Below are 21,927 nucleotides of genomic sequence, written 5' to 3' on the forward strand. Positions count from 1 at the left end.
ACACCATGATTTTATAGAAGCAATTTAATGTAAGATGACTTGGTAAAGATTCATTAATTTTATGTCTTCAAATATTTTAAACTTCATGGAGAAAAAAACCCACTGCTCATGAATAAGTTACAAAAAAAAGACTTCTCTTGGAAAACAGAATTGTACAGCTGCATAAATTAAGATGGACAGCAGGCAAGGATATTTTCATATCTTAGCAGAAATCCTTCCAGTAATGAGTTCTAGTTTTCTATTATGAGACCCTTGCAATACTAAGGATGCCTGACTTGAAGTAAAGCCAGGTGTCCGACTACTTTAGACACAAGGACCCTAAATGCTGCAAAGGCAAAGACAGACATTACCCCTGGCAGGTAAGAATGAGGGAGAAACAGGTGAGAGAACTAATACACCCAAAGATGAAGAAAAAACAGCTCAGACGAGATACCATGGAGAAAAATACCAAATAAGTGCCTACAATGTAAAAGTGGCTAGTACTTTTTGTATTAGCTTTTACTGGACCAGTGTATAGCTGTGAGACATACTGGACAAATTTTCAGGCATCAAGTGCCTTTTCTCAGGTCTACAGGGGTATAGGTTGTAGCTGTGTTGGTCTAAGGACACAAGCAGACATCTTCACTGACTGGCTTTCTTGAATGCATACCAGCCTTTGGTTTCTTTACTATTCATTCCATCCAGGAAGAGCACACACCAACTGCAGAGACTCTCTCAGCCTGATGAAGGGTATTTATACCCAAAAGCTTGCTAAGAAGAATTTTTCCAACCACTTGAATTGGTCTAATAAAAGATATGAAATTTACTCAAAGACCCTTGTCTGCCTTTTCTTAAGTCTGATGCCTGAAAGCAGGTCCAAAAATTCTTCCAAGTATATGGTTGGCACAACAGAAGAGATCAAAAAATCCTCAGTTCTGAACATTTCCCAGACCATCACAACTACAAAAACTGTCCAACCCTACAAGAAGGCAAAAATCAGCCAAACCATACAAAATACTGTTAACTAAAAGTGCTTTAAACCCCAGAAAATAGGTAGTGGAGTACCCAAAGAAATAAGACAGTTATAACAACATACATCTATAAAGGAAGACAGTTAAAGTAACACATACAGTATTTATGCATTTTGTATTAAGTTAAAATAGAACAGCTGCTAGAATCACAGGCACCTCTATACCACTTTGATATTGTTTCAGTTCGGTAAAAATTTTACTAAGTGAATTAGGGAAGGAGGACAAGTGCAAAAATGACAGGTCTTGAGCAAAAGCGAAAACAATCACCCTTTTGTTGGCTAATCTACTACAATATAGCCTTCCTCTGCCATGATGTACGAGTATGCTCATGGTTACCACGTAGCAATTCAGAAGGGGTAAAAACCCCTGTTACCACTAGACAACTGGTTCAACAATCTATGTCCTTACTGTACACCAAAAACATCTGCAAAGAAAGTCAGTGAATGAGTAGCTGAGGCACTGTAAATTCACATCTTAATTAGTTAAATGGGCATTTGTTTCTCATGCAGATGAGCATGACATTTTTAAGAAGCTGGCTAACAAATTTTTGTCTGTTTTTCCACCAGGAATGTCTTATGCTTCCACTTCCAACCTACAGATGCTGGAAAGAGAATCATTAAAACTCAATAACTCTGTCAGTTGTAAGCCAACTGACTCACTACAGCATAACTATTCAAGTTAGACAGCCTAGCTTTAACTTTTCAGACATGTAGTGTTCCTCTCATAAAGCAGAGATGACAATAAACACTGACTGTTACAATTCATATAACAGGGAATTCATAAGGTTACAGGCACACTCCTCAAACTGTCAGCTATAAAGACATTCTTAGTATTAAAATTATACCAGATTCTCAAGAAAAATCTTTTTTAAGAAAACATCACTGAAGTTAAATTTTGAATAACATTTTTTTATAGTTACTTAAATCTCTGGATCAAATCACTGGATATTTGATGCAAAGCTTGCTTATCAGATCTCTGACCACACTCTTAAACAAATACAAGGTACAGTAATATGGCACAGCGCACATGGCCATGCCAGCTCTAAAAAAGCCAGCTCCAGTACTGGAACGAATACAGCTGCATTACTGCAGAGCTCTGCTCTCACTGAGTAGTCCTCCTGAAAAAGGACACTTACCAGTACTAAGTCAACTCTGAACAAACTAAATACTAATGCCATGAAGACAATGAATAGTTTCTTATTTTATGTAATTATGGTTCTTCATGGCATGAGGCACATGAGGTCAGAGCCTTTTGAAGAATATCCTCCATTAGGGCTGCACGTGGACTGAATTGCAGACACTGCAGCTAAGCCTACAGCAAGGGGTAGTCTCACCTGCTTCTTTTCTCCATATCTCACAATTTCAAATTAGTGGGAACAGACAGCAAGTTGTATAATCAGTGTGACAAGTCAGAGAACTCAAGTTATTACAAGGCAAACTATTGTTCTTTCAATGCCAGTTTTCCAGTCCTAATGACTAGCAAGCAGCTTTCTGAATTCATAAGTGGGTAAGAGAAATCCCACTTAAATATCAGGAGAAGAATCACACTACCAAAGCTTAAATTAAAATTAAGCAGCCTGAATTACGGCAAGTAAGTGGTAAAAGGTATGAACTGATCTCCATGTTGATGCCCTTCAAATAAGATGCCCAGACTCATGCTGAAATCTACTAAGGGGCCCCCAGCCTTGTCTGATCTCTCCAAGTATTCCCTCAAGCCAGCACAGGCATGTGTGAAGAGGGGAGCCCTAACTCCTTCCAACACAGAGACCCTAGCCTTATGGTTCCTTGAACTTCCCTAGTTATCTGTGGCCCTTCCACAGGGAACTGCCTTCCTGTTCCACTTGAGAGGGACCTTACCTCTTCAAAGGGTAAAGGACTACAACCCAAGCCCCCAGCAGCACAACAGACAGCTACTCTGCTATAAAGGCATTTAGCAGGGGCAAAGGCCAGACCAAAAAAAACATGTTCTCTCCAAAGTCACTTTTAGTCTACGACACAAGGCCCTGAGCAGCCTAAAAGTTACTCAGCTGTCCTCTCTCCAGTGAGCACAACTCTGGGTATCCGAAAGCAGCTCAACTTCTCTTCTGATTCCCTGAAGATGGTCATCTCTTTCCTTCCCTTGCGGTACATCCTGTCTCATTCTGCACGCAGGCAGCTCTGTGTTGTGGTACGAGTCCTATTAACAGCAATATTGTTCAGACCAAAACAACCATGTCCTTTTGGATTGGTTAGCTTAGTTTGTCCCATGGAAAGTTTCTCATTTTAAAATGAAATCTCTAGGACTCATGTAAGATGAGTTCCTCTCCACAGATATCACATCTGTGTATCAGATGAAGAGATCCCAGGTCTAGGAGGAATTATATGGCTACTGTTCTGAGATAGCAGGTTGAAAAGAACTAGGAAAATGATCATCTGTGCAACTCTCATATTCAGACTTGATAAAGCTATTTAGCTCAGACTGGGACTATGAAGATAACAGTCCCTGAATCCCAGCTTCATGAACGGCTCATGAACGCTGTGTACTGGTGGATCATTTGTTAAATCTTGCATCCACACAATGAATCATAGGCTCCTGAGAGTTCTCTGGAGTAGAATGTCATATCTGGTGTTCCAACATGTCATGAAGAAATCTATCATATCCTTCCCATCCCTTCCCCCAAGTCTGGCATTAGATCTCACAGCCGCATATAACACGTAACATTTTACAAACATGATTGGATTGATTCACTTAACAGACAGATTTCAGAAAACCCCAAAAGGCTAGAGTTGAGTGTCTTGGTAGACAGGAGGAATGTACGGCTGCCAGCTAGTAGCATCCCAGCTTGTTGTAGCATCCACCATGACAGCAGTAAAGCAACAAGTGCAGAGTAGTTGCAGCAGCAGTGGGACAAGCAAGGTAACAGATGCAGTTAGGTAAATGACTGCAGGCTAGGTAGCTGCTTGCCATGGCAGAAGCAGCAACAGTGGTGGGCCAAGAGGACATAGGAAGAGGAAGGGCTGTGTTGGCACAACTTTCATTCATCTGCTGATGTTTATGTTCACCAGGGCCTCAAATTACACAGAAGTCAACACCCACCACTAGTCAAGCCTCCAAATTCCCTAGCTCAGTGATAACCCAAAAAGCAGAACAGAGCTGATCTGCAGGCCAGAAGACCATGTTTTACACCCCTGCCTTGCCCCTTTCCTTATCTAGATAATCCCTATTAGGTATCTGGCTACAGCTTAATTTTTTGTGAAGATGGAGGCAAAGTAACTGTTGAGGAGCTCTGCCTTTTTTGCATCTTCAATTAGGAGTTCCCCCTAGCTTGTTAACAGAGGATGCACAGCTTCCTTTAACTATGCAAGTATGCAAATATCCTTTGCGTCTCATGCTGACAAGAGAATGGTCTTCAATAAGGCTTGGGGTATAAAGTCTCAAAGATCTCAATATAGCACTGCAGCGCCTCAAGGAATAATGGGCACTTTTACATGCGTTCCAGGGATTGGTGGAAGGCACTTTAGAGAGGCTCTGACAGCCACTCCAAAGCATCACAGCTTTGTGTGTATCACCATCCCTGTGCTTCAAAATGGTGGCGGGGTTAAATGAGCTTTAGTTCAAGTGCTCCCACTGCCACTTTGAAGTGCAGGGACGCTAATACACAAAAGATTGTCCTTTAATTAGAGTGGTTCTCAGAGCTACTCTGATTAAAGTGCCATCCCCACACTGGGCTAGGGAATGCCAGTTTTCCAGTCCTGATGATAGACAAATAAGCTTTCGTTCAAGCACCTCCGCCGCCATTTTGAAGCACAGGGACACTGATACAGAAGACACAGGAGGCTGCTGGAGCATGGCAACTGCCATGCTCTAGCAGACTCATTTAAGTCTGCTCTGATGAACTGTGTAATTAGAGCGCGTTGGAGCTGCCTCTGTGCTCTTCTAACAGGCATCCAACATGCCCTTTTAATCTGGGAGTGAACTGGAAGGTTTAATAATCGACCCCTGCTCAAATGACAGATCTTCAGTGCCAGATACTTGCAGCCAGGAAGTGGGAAAAATGGTGATGACTGTGCAATAAAACCAGCAACAGATTCATCTACTGCCACCCAAAGCTTTACCATCTGTTCTTTGAAGATATCTTTCAGCTGTGCCCTGCTTGTGGGTCCAGAGGGGTACGCACACACGCTCTCCCATATCAGAAAGCTGTACTTAGCCAGTACAGAACCTTTGAGGAAGACGAAGAATATGCTTTTTCAACCACAGAAGGTCCAGTTTCTTGGGATCCATATGTTTAGTGTCCTTTGGCAGATCCAACCTTCCTTGTGACTGCCAGTACTACGTTCTCCTGGTATACAGAGGATGTAATACTGTTCAAAGTCTTTGGGCAGGACTCGATACATTCTTTCTACCTGTCTGATTTCAGATGAAGCAAAACCTGAGCTAACCAGCAATTGTTCATACTCACTGTTTACTAGCAGAACAAACCTTGCTGGTGCTGAGAAACTCATTATATTGAATAATTTGTACACATTTTCCTGGATCTGCCAAATCCTGAGAGTATCTCCTGGAGTTTAGAAGTTATCCTTGAATGGCACCTAGGCTGGAGTGGAAATATCTTTGTAGAGAAAAAATACACAACGTTCCAGGACCAATGCTGGTGGGAGGCAGCAGAGCCCTTCTGATTATAGCAAATGAAGACCTTCCTATAAAGAAGTTGCACAGCCACTAGAAAAAGCAGATTTCCACCAAGTTGTCTTTTCTCTACGTCTGGAGACATGAAGCTGAAACTCACCTCTTAGAGCAACCTGTGAAGTTGGTTTCTGACCCTGGGGGAAAGTGCTGTTGAGATCTGAACAGAGGAATAAGCCAACAACCAGACATTTCTTTTCAGGGGAGAAAAGATCAAAGAAAGAAATGAAGCTGGTACTGGAAACGCTGGCAGCAAGCACCTTAGAACTTTCTCAGCAATGAACCAGGAACAAAGACCTTGAGCTCGGTACATACACTGAATGGACTGATTTTACAAGACTACAGTGGAGAAACTAAATTTAAAAATATCACCTTGTCTTTTAAAAATACTTCCCCTAGTATCTTGAGCAGGTAAGTACTTAAATGTCACATCAATTTGATGTGCCTGAGTACTATATACCTGGGTATTATTATTGATGGATGCTTTGCAAAATCCGGAAAGGAAGGATGGGGGGACAGGGGAAGAGAAGGACAGAGGATTAACTCTTCCAACATATCTACACGGGTATCAATAACAGTCATCTGCAATTAAAAAAAATTCAGTTCATTCAATGAACAGGCTGCATAGCTTTATGTTTCTAAGTCCTCTTCTACATAGAGATTTCACTTTAGAAGAGGAACTCTGCACTACGTAGCTACATTTTAGTGAGTCAGAAAGAAGACTCACGTTCAGAATCACATTAAAAAGGAAATAGGATAGCCAAGACTTCATTACAGAGGATGAGCATACTGCATTAATAAAAATTAACAGGAATTCCACAACTTTATTGAAATGAGATGGCTGTAACAGTCATTATGTTATTAATTTTAATTCTTTCCTCAGAGTTAGTAGGTAATCCTTGCAGGTTAAAACTTGATATAGGTGCCTAAACTTCCCAGAGGATAGCTAATAGAGCTGGCTAACCCTTCAATACTCGTGTAATCTGATTTCAGACCCATAGAAATAAATTCTTCTAAAACATTATGCATTACAGGAATATCCCTTAGTGGATCAAATCAGTATTCCAAATACTTAGCTAGCAAACCCTTCAGAAGAATGAAATATTATTATCATCATCATCATCATCATCATCATCATCATCAACAACAACAACAACAACGCCTTAGTTGGAAGTACTGAATAAGCTATTTATAAGGAAAACCTGAAAAAAAAAATCATATTTCCCTGAACAATTCCTTCCTCCCCCGATTTTTGGCTGGCGAGCCATTAAAGAGTGTTCAAGTCTTAAAAAAGAAAAAAAAATCCTCCTACATACAATATTTTGAGGCAATAAGTTTCATAAGCTAGCTTTGTATTGGGAAAGGAGAAAAAGAAACAAGAAAAAAAAATATTCAGCATGCAACTTCATCTGGCCCTGTGCTAAAGAAAAAGACAACCAGTGTCCAATTTCAAGAAACCAAGTCATCTGTGAACTAAATTGAACCCCTCTTTTAATGAGGCTTCCTGAACAATGAAAATAATCCCTCCTGCAAGGACTATCCACCACTACATTCAGTTTCAACGAGAAGGGAAAACAACAAAAAACTAAAATACTTTCCCCAAAACAAAGCAAGAGTGATTTTAGAAGCGGGGAGGGAAGATGGACAGGGTCCCTGACAGTAGGCAGAGTGGGTTGTTCAATTCTGGAGCTCTTGAGGGTGTTGAGGAAGAAGCAGACAGTAAAAGGAGGACTCTCCTGGCCACTTGGAACCCAGCCTCCTGGTTCTGGAGGCAAACAGGCAAGGACAGCTGGGTGCCCTGCTTGACCCCAGAGATGAGCAATCTCATGAGCAAAACCCCTCTCCTGCCTGGGCCAGGACTGGGAGACTGAAGGCAGAGGCATGAAGGGATTCCTGCTCTAAGGACAACCGACTGCACAGAGAGCACTCACTGGCCATCAGCCTCACTCTCCTCCTCCTCCCCCTCCCCTTGGGAAGGTGTGTGGCAGGGGTGGAAATCAAAGCATTGTGGGAAGCTGGAGGACTCTCTGTTTTTGAAAAGTTCCTGTTTCCTTCAGGGTTATGACTGGAGAAATCTAGCCATATTTAGACCATTTCATATGATGAACACACATCTGTCTTCTCACCCTTGAAAGTGCTTCAGAATGTAGCAACTGTCTGGGGCCTAAACCGAAGGATTAATAGGATTCCCTCAAAGCTGTTCACTTGGCTGTGGTGGTCTGGAGACAAGGCTCACTTGGACTGGGAACCTGATTACCTGACGATGGAACTGCAGAGCTAGACAACACCTCCTCAGAGGCCTCCAAATTCTGTGCAGAAACAAGAGCACAATTCAAAACTAAAAGAAACTTCAAACGAGGTAACCAGAAGAACTACTAGGAGGAAAGCATCTCATGACTTATCACTTTACCAGAATCACCACATTAGAAAAGAAGTGAGTGTTCCTGTTTGTTGTGGAGACTTTAAAATATAAACTCTATGTAACTATAGTAAAAAAAAAAAAAAATTGTATGAATTTCTCTTAGTGCTGCTCTACCTGGGTGATGCTCACCCTACCCAGTCCCATCATCTACAGCCAAGGTGTTCAACCTTTTTGGCAGGCATGCCACATAATAAAGGCACACACCCTCCCCAAGTTGCACTTTGATCCCCTTCTCCTCCATGCCATACCCTACACAGAAGCTGCTTGTGCCATGGCTTGATTACCCCTAATTTATTCCGTTTCTTGCAATAGCATTTATAAACCACTATGACCAATGAAAAAGTATTAATGCAAGAACTCTGATAACTCTAAAGAAAAGATATTAAAATAACCACTGAGGTCACCAAGTCCTAGAAAAAACAGCTACTGCTTAATGACAAACTTATCTCAAAATAATTTTCATTTTGCATTACTAGATATCTGCAATAATGAATAAAGTAGTTAATATACCTTTACAATGTGCCAGCACCAGCTATACAAGCTCTGGAATATTGTAAGTGGCAAGTTTTTATTGAATTCACAATTCCCAACTTTCTTGGGCTTGCAGGGTTTCAAAAAGCAGAAAGGTTAAGTATAAACAGAGAACTGAAACAAATAATCTCCTCTTTCAGATTTGTCCTTTATGAACATGCTAAGCAAGAAACAGCCATTCCCAACAGGTTGGCAGGTAGGATGCAGAATCTTTATCCTGGGTCTCCAGGATAAATAGCTAACTATTGCAGAGCCAACAGTCCTTGAAGCCTTCCCTTAGACCAATGATTCTCAACCAGGGTGCCATGACTAGCACAGTCAGTGTGCATACATGATTCATAAGACACTCAGAATTTTTAAATAGGAATCCATAATGTTAAAAAATTCTGACCTGTTGTGATCTTTTTGAGGAAAATACTAACCTGTTTCTGCAATACATAAAACCATTTATAAGAAGCAGTCATCTTCACGCCTGTAGTTTAAAGTAGACCATTACTTTCTTTAAGGAAAATAAGGCAATATAATTATCCTTTAAATATACTGTTCCTCTGTATCAAAACACCACTTTAATTTCTAGAGTCTTCTTACTTGTCATAACTCTTGAGATGGGGGGGGTGGGATGGAGAAGAAGGGGAAGAAGAAGCGGGGAAGGAAAGGAAGAAAGTTCACTACTACACATTGCTGTCAAAGTCTAAATCCTACATTAAGACTAATTACTCAGACTACTACAGGTAGATTTTTCTAATAACCACAAAATGCTTTTCTTTACAAGTTGTCAACATTACTCCATCATTTTTATTGCTGCAGAAATTGTACAGATGCATTTTTGCCTACCATTTATTGTAAATAATAGTGAATTATGACAAATAACTTCTTCTCTCTCTAGCCTGCTTTACTGCAAATTAATCTCACGTGCTTTCTGGAAGACATTTAATAGTCCATTGTATTGTAGGTTACACTGGTGTAATAAGTTATTGTAAATAATACCAATGAATTTCTCTTCTGCATACCAAACACAAAGCTCTTTAAAAAGGCTGATTTGGGATTCTAATTAGCTGCCTTTCTTTCAGTGTTTTAACCTCCACTGAAATGTTCGTGATAGTTCTAGAACAGCTCACATCCAAAAAATCATTATGACTCCATTCAAAGTTGCAACTGTTTTATTATAACTGTTTTCAAACACTGAATCATTTTTTAAGTGCAACTCAAAACTAGCTCTTTTGAAACTGAACTTATCTTAGTTTTTTCACTCACAGATACCTATAATTTTTTCCCCCGCCAATGCAGTTTCTGCTGTTACTCAAATTTAGAATGATAGTTTAAAATCAATGGACCCTTAATTATATAAACATCTTTCTGCTGTGTAAAACAAACTGCTGTAACTCAGGTAGCTTTAGTAAGTAGCTGGCAAGTTAGTAAAAGAAGTAGTTGTCAATTAAACTGACATTTCTTCCTAATTAAAAAAATAATAAAAATAAAAAAAACCAAGCGATAAAGCAGTTTGAAGAATCACATCAAAACCATCTTCAAAATATCATTGGATTTTTACATAAAGCCTGGTGCCTAAATTTTGTTTAGCATTCCTTAGCATATTTTTCCATGCCAAAATGAAAATTCTCAGTAAATTTTTTGTGTTTATATATACACACTTCCTTCCCTCTATTTACTTCTGTCAACCAGCTCAGCAGTGATGACTGGGCTGAACCATATTTTACAACTAATTCCATTTGTTTATCTGCTACTTGCCAAGTATTTGACAATGATTTTGCTTGAATTTACATCAGCTAGGATACCAAGGTGGTCTCCCATTCAGGTACTACACAACCCTAAGATTGCCTGGCATTCAAAATCAGGTACATTCTATTGAGCACAGCTGCCTTTAAATGCTATATACATGTTGCAAAAAGTCACCGTTTTCCATTTTAAATATTTAATTATGATTGATGTTGACCTTTTATGTTATATTAGAACTTTACTTTTCTTTTAAATGTCTAAATGTTTAAACAGAAGAATAATCCAGGATAAGTTCAACTAGCAATTACAAAGTTCCTTTATGGACAAGATCTATAGTTAAGAAGAGTAAGGGCATTTTTTAAAAACTATAACCACTTACAACAAAGTTTAGGGCATATACTTGATAGGAGGCTTAGCTTTACAAATTGTTTTTAGAGTACTCATTAGGATTGAATTTTGTTTTGCAATTTACTCCTTAAAACCTTTGATGACGATCAGCTATATGCACCCCCCCATAGTGTGTGTGGTATAATAATGTTTTTATTTATATATTTATAATAAAAGCTTATATTTTATTAAATAATACATATACATTAAATAATACATCTTGCAGGTGAGCATTATACATTTTTGTAAATTTATAGATGTTATTAATGTATAATAATGATATATACATACTCACTATATATTAATAATGACATGTATATATATATGCACATTATATATTTATACAACAACATCTATACATCTACAAAAATGTATAAAGCTCATCTGCAAGGTATATTCTTACCTTACAGAAGCTAGATGCTGCCTCTGTAGCCCTGTTCCCATTAAAAGAATGATTTGGTCCTAAAGACAGTTACTAGTAGTAAGTCCCTCTAATTCCTGGAAATAGTTTAGCTTCTTCTCAGCAACTGGACAGAACAGTTTTCAGACCTGGGCCTGAAGCATTCTTGAGACAAGTTAGAACAATTTCTGGCCACAACGGCCCTAGAAAATCCTCCACATCAAATGGGAAGATCACCGCAAAAGTGTCTGCATCCTTGCTGAAGCCAACACTACCAGCCAGTGATCCTCAAGCATTTTGTTGGACCACACATTGTGTGTAGAACCCAATTCTCAACTCCCAAAACAAAAGCTCTACTCCCAGCTTAGTTGCAGCCTGAGATTTCATGGTGGCTGGAGGAAGTGCTGTAAGGACACATTGAAGGCTCAAGATAACAGACACCAACATCAAGAGCTGGGAAGAGCTGGTTGCTCCAATGGTCCTGCAACCTCAATCAAGCAGCAGCCCGCCTCAAGGTAAAGTGCCTTGCCCTCAAAACAGAAAAGAGAGCAAAGGGAAGAAAATCTGTTCTCACCTATTGGGCCAGAAATACAACATTATAACACTGGTTATCTACCTTAGGAATACAGTCATCCATGGCCACAGATGCAGTTGAATTAGCGTTGAAAAGAGTTTAACTACAAGTATTATCCTTCAAAACCAAGCCACATTTAGTTCTATATCCCGAACCAAGACTACACTGTTTTGAGCAGGAGTCTTTCACAATTCTTTGTACAGCTTTGACTTGCTGATCCTCCTATTGCTAAGATCTCTGCTCTGCTCTGTAAAACTGCTGTAAAATGTTCAAAAAAAAAAAAGTCTCCATTGTTGCTAAAAGCAGTTCAATTTCATCGGTGTTAGTCTACACTAGTTAACCCTAGTGTAGACAGGCTGTTAGCATTTTGAAGTGCCATACATTAACCTTGATAATAAATGTGATGACCAATGTTGTGCTTAAAATAGCATAAGCAAGCTGCAAGTTCTAAAAATAGCCCCTCTTGTAAATCACAAAAGGCATCATTGCTGACAACTGATCTAATTCAGAATTGAAATTTCTCACTTGAAGCAGTTAATAAATACACTGACTCAGTTTTTTCTAGCTTAATATTAAAAAGCTTGATTGACTGGTACATATTAATATAATGCTGTATGTGGCTTGAAAATCTTTTACAATCCACATACAGTAGTCAAGTATTTTACAAATAAGTAAAAAAATAACTACTGAACATAAGATAAACAGTTCTTAAAAATTAATTTTCCAGTTATGTGATATATTATAATAAAAAACAAAGAATAAGATTAATGTAACAAAAAGGCCATGGTTTCTTGTACCACGAATTTTGGTTACATTGAAGCCCTCTCCTAATATTAATATTGCAGGCATGTGCTGATTTATTCACAGCAAGTGATTGTCAAGTCATTCAATAGTTTTTAATACAACTGAAAAACATTCCAAAAAAGCAAAGTGAAAAAATTTATTATATCATCTATCCATATTTTTAAGGCTCTCAAGTGTACTAGATTTTGCAGAATGTTCTAAATTTTTTACTTACCTCAGGTCTACCCATGCTACTGAACTGACGGATCAAAGCAGTCTGTTGGAAGAAAGGAGAAAAAGATACCCCAAAAGCCTGGGGGAGCCAGGAGACTGAAAATTCAACTCATCTCATTTTCTGCAGCTGAACTTATTTTAGTCTGTAATACTGATGACTCTTTACCATGATATCCAAGTGGATTTTTTTTTTTATTTCTACCTTCTGACATATGGGAAACCAAAATATATAAAAATTATCTGATTTGCCTAAGGTGACACAGGGAATAGGTAGTAGAATATAACTTCAGCCAGACCTCACAAGACACAGACTAGTGGCAAATCTCCTGAACCTTTCCCCTGTTTATAAAGGCAGCGCATGGCATAAAACAACCTTAGACCCTCCCCTAAAAGGCTATTCAGTATTATTTCCCTTTTATCAAACAAAGAGCTTGTACATAGTTGTTTTTAACAGACCTGGGAACAGAACCTACATCTCTAATGCAGTAATAGCTAGCCATCCACTCAGCCGGCTGAATACATGGACTTAGCCGTCCTCTTTGTAGCCTCACTGCCTCTTTCCAAATGCAAGAATAAAGAATAGTAATTTCTGATAGTTTTACTGCTTTCTAGCAATAATATTTGTAAACTCTATAATGGCCATCATAGAGGTTACATTATAGAGAGTACTACTTTAGCTTAAAAGTCCTTTTTCAAGAACAGATAAACCTATTGGCAATCCATGTTTCATGTTCTCATGGTTGCATACAGAAATTGCTTTTCAAATTTTGCTTTCATTTTTAAAAGGAAAAAAGTTTCACTCATACAGACAGTATCCTTAAACACTTGTATCTTTAGCCCATTATCATCTCTAAACAGCATCACACATAGCAAAATACAAGTATTCCATGTTTCAGGCTCCTGCCCCATTTCACTCATGGGCAGGTTTTAACATTAAGAGGCATAAACACAAATATAACTCTTCAAAGCTTCAAAGCCCTACAGAAGATGAACTCTTCAAAGCTTCAAAGCCCTACAGAAGATGAGATATCTTTGGATTTAATAAAAAGAGTTACTAAATTACTGTTTTGGAAGGGATAAAAGAAGTTTATCTTCTGGACTGGAATAAAGTATAAACGTTCAGCTCTCTACCCTCAAAGCAGTGTAATTGGGATAATGAAGGCGATATGCATGTTAACCAAATTATAAAAACCATCCACAGCAGTAACTGTATTATGCATGAGGAAAAATCATGAAGAAATTTTTATCTACTGCAATGGCCATTTGCATTGTATAGACAATACGTTCAGTCTCTCTACCCCAGGAACTTTTACATTTGATTCATTAAACAAAAGCATCTGCAAACAGAAATATTTTTTAATTACATTACTTAGAAGTGTGGTGAACCTTACTGTGAAATCAACAGAAGATATACAAAACACATTTTTTTTTTAAATGGAAGTGGCATATAGGTTTATGTTCATTTAATGTTAATGGACCTGATTCCAGGAGGGGCTGGGGCGGTATTTTTAAAACACAACTTGTAAGAGCAGACACAGTTGTCCTGAGAACAGCCCCGCTGACAGCTAATTAACAAGAAGCACAAAAAGCTGGTGTTCTAATCAGGAAAAGTTTATTTCCATGTTTATTTATCACCCATTAATAAAAAGGTGTATCAAATGCGTTTCATTTACAGCTCAGAACACAAGTTATTTTACTGGCAACCCTTGTAAGCTCATAACTGAGAAAAAAATCCAAACCACTCCTGCTACCTTATACTTTGAAATCAGAACATATGATAAGTAAGTCTATGGCATACCAATGATGTTGACTACTACAGTGGTTATGGTGCACTCTCAAGATTTTTTTCCCTTAACTTTGGATTATTTAGTTTTCAATTGCATCATCTCATACCTTTTTATCAGTTTTGTGAAAATTTTTTTACACAAAACTGATCAGATCAATTTGCTCATCAAACCTCCATGTAACGTCTTTATTTATCCTTTGTGAACCAGAAGCCAGAATTTAAGCAATTAGAGTGGTACAAATTGGACTCTGCATATTACAACCTATGTATTACAACTACTGGGCTGAAAATACAAACTTTGATGGTCTAGAAAAACATTGTACCACAATAGGCTGAGAAATAGCATGAAAATGCATTGCCTCCCCCATCCCCCAAATGCAATGAAACTTTGCTACCCTGAGATTCTCTATGCTGTGTACAACAGCTCATGATATGAAAGGTCACCACTGAACTGAGAGTTCTTCCACTACAAGACTCTTCCACAAGAGAATAAACTTAGTGAGTAGTGGCATTTACTTTGATTGTCAAAAGGACATCTGGATGCAGTCTTCGCACACTTCTACTTGCAAGTTACCAATGTCAAGTAACAGTTTTAAATCTATTTCAAATCCTGTACTCATTTTTTGTCTGTCTGGTATGGACAGACACTTGCCCCCAACCACTGCAGTAATTTAGCTTAGTTTTGTAAACTGATGTTAATTAGTTTGGAATCAAGAATGGACAAACATGCATCTATCCTAGAGTTTTTTCATACAGTAAGCAACTGTTCCTGCACCTTACTATTAAGTTTGTATTTGTTTCCCTACTGCCTGTTTGTCTTTAGCAAAGGACAATCGTGGCTAAAAAGAGGCCCTGGGCAGACACTAATGTAACTGCATGATGGTGATTTGAGGAATGTTATTGTCAAATCCCAAAAGCTGCAGGATCTGCCATGCTGTGTTATTTTGGGGATCAGTAATAAAATACCTCAGATCCAAATCATGTGATATCTGGCATATGGGGAGCCTAGCATAAGAGAGACCCAGCCCCTGATGCTAAATTCCCCAGATTGGGGTTGCTTAATCACAGGTATTGGAAAAGGGCTATATTGCAGCACCTGTGTTGCCCTCTGGACAATCCCAAAAGGCTGTTCAATGAGATGGGGCAGTGGACAACCCCATGTCTGGAACACATCTCAGCTTCAGTTTAAAACAGGACATAAACCATTCACAAAGATGTTTCACAATTAAAATACGGAATACCTTCGTGGCTGGTTTGCCATTTATCCTGTCATTAACTGCACAAGGCATATTATAACTCTTCATGCTATTAATGCATTACCCACATGATAAACGTAATGTCTGCCAAGAGCCTAATAGACAAAACCTAAACAATTGCAATACATACTCAATTGGGCAAAGTACCCCTAGTTTAAGGATTTGAGTCATCTCCCCACTTCCGTTCCCTCCCTGCTTTTCTTTTTAAACTGCCACTGATGCAGTGCCAATTACAGAAGGGTAAACTGTCATCTGATCAGGCCCCAAAATTACATTACATATAGTAGAACCAGTTCTAAACTTTTCATTTTTTTTTTTAAAGTATTCACTCTAATTCTGAGGCTTGTCTAACAGAAAAGAAACAATGTACAGATTTTCATTTATTTTTTCTGTATGGTACCTAGCATACAGGTGCCCAGCCTGATCATGGTTGTTAGCTATTACCACTGTATCGATGTTGAACAAGCATCAAATACAATTAGACGCAGATGTATCCAACTTAGATTCAATAACATAATTAGCTGCTACAATACTATACAAATATGTACTTGAACGGACTTTTCAGGTTGTCAGTATTGATATTTATATATCAAAATATGAATTTTTATAATAAATGAAACTGGATAACTAAAGAACATTTCCCAAAGAACAGTACCATCTAAATTGTCTTCTGGATTTGTCAACAAAGAATGAATGCGTATCTAATTCATCCTTGGGCAAATTTTAGTTTGGTGAAGTCATTTCAAACTCATAACAACAAATTGTCACTGGTCTCTAAAAGGAGAGAACCCTCAGTCAGCATATTAACTACATAATAATGGATAGTAAGGAAAAAAAATCTACAAGAGGGATTAATGAAGTCAACAGACCTGCGCTGAATTTTCTTAGCTAGTATCGGGAGAATAAATGTTATACTTTGTTTCCCATACAATTCTAAACTTTATTGCAAAATACGTTTTCCTTCCATTAATGCCAGTTTATGGCACAATTTCAAGAGATATCTGGACTGTATGAAGATACAAAAATCACCCAAGCCTCTCTAACAAATGGCCTATATTATTGTCACACAGGTAAGAATATTAAAAAACCAAAAAAAAATATATAAAAATAAAAAAAAATTACAATATTACAAAAAAAAAAAAAATCAGAACAAACAATCAGGACATTTTACCAAGCAATGTTTTTCAGTTCCCATAAATGAGAGCGAGGAAGATTTGCCTGTTTGTCAGCATCTGAAAAACAGGTTGCAGGTTGCAAACACAATATTAAGAAAACTAAACTTCCCATGCTTTGAAAAGACTAGGACCAATACTTAAGAAAGAGGTACTGACAGTGAACCTACTTTTATTAGACAGGATGCTTAGGAAGCTACCCTGGAAGACAGCACACTTGCTGTAGCCTGAATATTTAAATACCTCTTTGCATATGACTAATAAGCTTGTCTCTCTGGAGGAAATAAAGAATTAAAAAAAAAAATGTTAAAACATTAAAAACAAGATTATTGTTTTGTCTGAAGTGTACTTCCTCACCATAACTGCTTGTCACTAGAATCATCTTTCTTGAAATATACTGTCCCACTACACCTGCTTTTTCTCTTGCCCTCTCCCCGCCCCCACTCACTCAGGACTTAGCTAGCTGAGGAGTGAATCCATCCATCAATAGTTATGGACTGATTCTATATGACTGATGAGGTTGTGCAGGAAAGATATTGCATATGCTGAAAACTAAGAAAACTTCTGGCTTGATTTGCTTTTTTTTTTTTTTTTTTTTTTCAAATAATGAAATGTATAAATTAACTTATTAATTTAAAAGTATCTAAAGAAAAGCATAAGTAAAATGACTAAGATGTCTCAGAATAAAAGTTGCAGATGATGTGCCCAGAACATACGCAAGAAAAGGCATCTCTGAATAAGAAGCAAATATCAAAAGAAACATCCTGAAGTTACAGAGACTAAAATGTGATATCACACAATCCAGGCTTGTTTATGAATACTAGTATCAAATAAACTGTCACATGCAACTTCTATAAAAGCAAGTACCACAGAAAAGTTTGGGGAAAGTGCCATAGCTGAAGTATTATAGCATAGGCTTACAAAGAAACCACATCACAAAGCAAAAAAATCCAAATTGAACAAAAACAGAAAAAATAGATAAACTACCAGTCTTCCTCACCCAAATACACAATTGTCTTTTCACTTTCATAAAGGAGGTTATTATATCCCATAAAACAACTTTGTAAAATAAATCCTTCAGGCTAACAGTAAGTCGATGTTAAGACTTCACATGTACTTTAACAGGCATTACATGAGACCCATAAGCTCCTGCAAAATGATTTTAAACATCTAAATATACACATAATTGATTAAGCTTCTTTATATTTGCAGTATTCGGGATACACAGAATACAACAGCAATTACTCTGGTGTTGCATTAGACAATATCAGGTATGGTCCTGGATGCAACTGCCAGTATTGATCCTTTAAAAGTAATGACATTCTGATAATAAGAAACTTTACAAATAGGAAGGCAGAAATGTCTTTACAAAGTTTGTATCAAACTTTTTTTTTCTTTTTTAAAGAAGCAAAACAGGGAATTTTCTTCTCATGTGATACTCAATACAAAAGATAAGGTATTTAAAATTCCCCATTATCTCTCTAACATCTTAGGATATAATGGTTTAATGTTGCCTTATTTTATACACGTTATGCTGTTTTAAACCTTCTGGACTTCTCTCAGCTCAACTAATGAATATGGGCAAGTGTCAAACTCATTGGACCCACAGGTCAGATCTGGACCACAGGGCTCCTAGTGAGCAAGATCCAGTAGGCAGGACTCCCCGCAAGCTGGATATCCCACAAAAAGCAGTCATAGCATTAATTCCTGTGGCTACCAGAACCACTGCTTTGGCACAGTTCTGGAACCCAAGGATTTAAACATCACTGTATTTTTACTACCTGCAATCCCTCCCACCTATCTCAGTCAACAGGGCCAATTAAAAACCCTAATTTCAGTAGTCAAGGGGGAAAGGGAAGAGGAAAAGGTGAAAAGGAGTAAAAGGGGGAGGCAGGTAACATTAACTCCTTGGCAGCCAGTGACAAGCCTCATTGGCCAAATCCAGCCCCCCAGGGAGGTGGAAGGTCCAGCCCACAAGAATCCCCATAGGCTGGTTCATCCACCTCCTTGGACCAGATGTTTAAAAACACCCCTGACCTAAGATATACAAATTGAATATTGTGCAACTATTTGATTAAAAACTAATATAATAAACCTAGAATTTTCTTTCTTGCCATTTCTAATACTCAAATATAAACAGGCAAATCAGTTTATGTACAAATGAACTAGAAATCTAAAGCTTAAATGTTAACCAACATTTAAAAATTCTTTTCTCCTTAAATAAATTTAGTAAAATGAGTTTCGTATTAAATACATTTATTTCTTTAGCTCCTCTCCTCAGCAGTATCACTACTGTACTTATGTTATTCACAGGCCTTGTTCCTTTTAGTAAAATTAAGGTACCCAAATAAACAGTTTTGAACAGGTAAAATACAGGAAGGGACTGTGCTAAAATGAAATTAATCTGTACTTGCTAAAAGACGCTTTTCTTTTTACCTGAACGTTAACATCTTCCTTCTTAAATATTAGTGCTTGAACTTCATCAGGATCCCCATTAAATATCGCTTGAACTAGTGGTGGCTGAAAAGAAAGACAATAAATTAAATTTATATAAACATACATTCCATTCCAATATTTACTTTACAAGTGTATTTTTCTGATGACAACACACCACTAAAAATACCAAATTAAAATACCTCCACTCCCCAAGGTAGCGAAGGGAGACAACAGAAACTATGAATGTGAGCTTGGAAGAAGCCAAAAACAAAACAAACCCTCAAGGAAAAAATACATCATACTAATTTTGGACAAACCAATCAACCATTCATTTTTAAAAAGTAATCTAGGTTTTTGTAAGTCTTTACTGACAAGCTAAAAGAAATGCACTGAAAAAATCTTTGTTCAAAATAAACATAACTAGTCTAGAACATATTACAAAGTATTCAGAAACAACCTTATTTGATATTCTTAAAGTTAAAGTAGTAATTCATATGTATTTGGAAAGCACAGAGTAACGGAGAGGTATAGTAACAAATGCACATGGATTAGAGACACATTTATTACTAAATGTAACGGGATTTCCTAACCAGCATCACAAACTTCTAAGACTATATCATATCACAATCACACAGCAAGTCAGTTAAGTACAGTAAAATTCTGTTGTAAAATTCATATTTTTTTAAGTACATTTCTGGAAAGTAACAGCAGCTACATTCATCTACAATCTGATTTATGTTAACTTTTTATTTTAGTATGTGACTGACATTGCTCAGAGTACATCATCTACTGTACCAGTTCTCAAAATACACACAGCTTATTACTGCATTATAATGGTTACATCAGTTTCTAAAGTGGTACTAAATAAATACACCAGTGAGGACTGAGGAAACGTTTACCACAAATGTCATTTGCTCAGGCTTGCTAGAAACCGTATACTGCTATTAAAAATAAAAAGCTCCTATTTGTTAACTGTGTCACAAATAAGGAGTTACATTTTTTTTAAAAAAGAGCCCTTGAAAGTTTTAATTTCTTAAGTAAGTTTCAAACATCTCTCTGCTTAATATAGGTAGTTTACATTTTTAATTACAACTGCTTGTTCAATGACAAAATAATCCAGCTACTACTTTGCATATTTATGTAAACCCTCTGACAAGCATCATGGGAACTTTGCAGCTTTTACAAACACTGAACATTTAACAAAACAGCCAGGTCTTACCAACACATTTCCAGAAGGTGATGGACGCAGAGATAGGTTTTCCTGAGGTAATTTGGAAATAAATGTGGGAGAATCATCTTCTACCTCCTCCAAAACAACAATACAGACTCGACTCATTCCATCCGTTTGAAAATAAAAACCTATATTCAGAACAGCACTGTAGAAATCAAAGTCAAGGCAGCCCAGGAAACGCTCTCCTCTGCCTATGTATTCACAAACTTAAGTTCTGAACCTATTGCTGGTGTTTTAATACTAAAAAAGGACACTGTTGCACTTCCTTATATTTCATTTTCTATAGTCAACACCCTGGGGTGCCCAAATGATCCTGTTTAAAAAAATTGCATTTTTTTTTCAAAATATGATTTTATCTAACATCTACACTACAACACTGAATTTGTGGAAAATGTATCAAAAATAGTTTTCAGTATAACTACATTACAGTAAAAAAGTCATTGCAATAAATCTCTGTTACGTCCTTTTACCAGCAAATGTTTTTCTTAATATAGCTACTTCTACAGCATAAATTTATCCACACAGTGAAATCATTGTTGTAGACGACATGACACTATCCCATGTAGAATGAAACAAGGAACAATTGCTCTGACAGAGATGATCACGGCTACACAGTCCCACAAGGTCAGTTTCCAATTAACAGTGTCAGGCTTTCTGGTGACTGAAAAATAAACACAACTGTTCTTAGTGGTTCAGGATCTAATCATTTTGCAATTTGGCAACTTCATTTGTCAATGTCAAACACAGTCCACACAAATTTTTCAGCAGTCCTTCAGAATGTGATGCTCAGAGGTTGACAATTCTTTCCCATGCAATAAAAATCTCTGCAATGTACAGCAAAGCTGCAGTACATTTACATGCGATGAGTCAGACCACAAGGGACAATAGAAGTCCTGGAATAATACCGCCCGTTTAATCCAGATTTCCCAAATGACAGAAATGTAGATAGCTTTATTCCATCAATGACACGAACAACGCAGAACATTCATTTTTTTCTCAATTAGGCAGTTGCTGTGGCTGCTCCGACAGGGAAGGCATTAGACAGAAATGCTGTTAAGGAAGACTGCTTCAGCAAAACAAGCAAGCTACCATGGCACAAGGGCTCAGATTACTGCCTTAGACTTCTGAAAAAGCAGTTCATCACTCAAGTGTTTCTTTTGATCACCATGTGAATACAGTTCCCATTATAGTCTTCACTCAGAGGAGAGGAAAGGAAAAAAAAAAAAAAAAAATCAGACTCCGTGCATCTTCTTTGAGCCAACTTCTTTATTCGAACATCTGTCTCTGTGCCAACTGGATTTTCCTC

The 21,927-nt window shown here is 37.6% G+C and overlaps 1 protein-coding gene across 2 annotated transcripts in view; it reads right to left on the minus strand.

Moving 5' to 3' along the window:
* ANKRD28 (ankyrin repeat domain 28) overlaps positions 1-20,911 on the minus strand; it is a 117,602-nt gene extending 96,691 nt beyond the window's left edge. Inside the window, exons 1-2 of one of the 2 annotated variants that reach the window (XM_019535480.1) lie at positions 20,610-20,911; positions 19,391-19,474 (exon numbers count right to left, since the gene is read on the minus strand). In XM_019535480.1, coding sequence (XP_019391025.1) covers positions 19,391-19,474; positions 20,610-20,726 — 201 coding nt within the window. In that variant the 5' untranslated portion in view covers positions 20,727-20,911. The remainder of the gene's footprint in view (positions 1-19,390; positions 19,475-20,609) is intronic. The other variant, XM_019535472.1, reaches the window with a different exon arrangement.
* Between the last annotated feature and the right edge of the window lie 1,016 nt (positions 20,912-21,927).

Source organism: Crocodylus porosus, unplaced genomic scaffold (genome assembly GCF_001723895.1).
Source record: "Crocodylus porosus isolate Cpor-Errol unplaced genomic scaffold, CroPor_comp1, whole genome shotgun sequence".
NCBI lineage: Eukaryota > Metazoa > Chordata > Crocodylia > Crocodylidae > Crocodylus > Crocodylus porosus.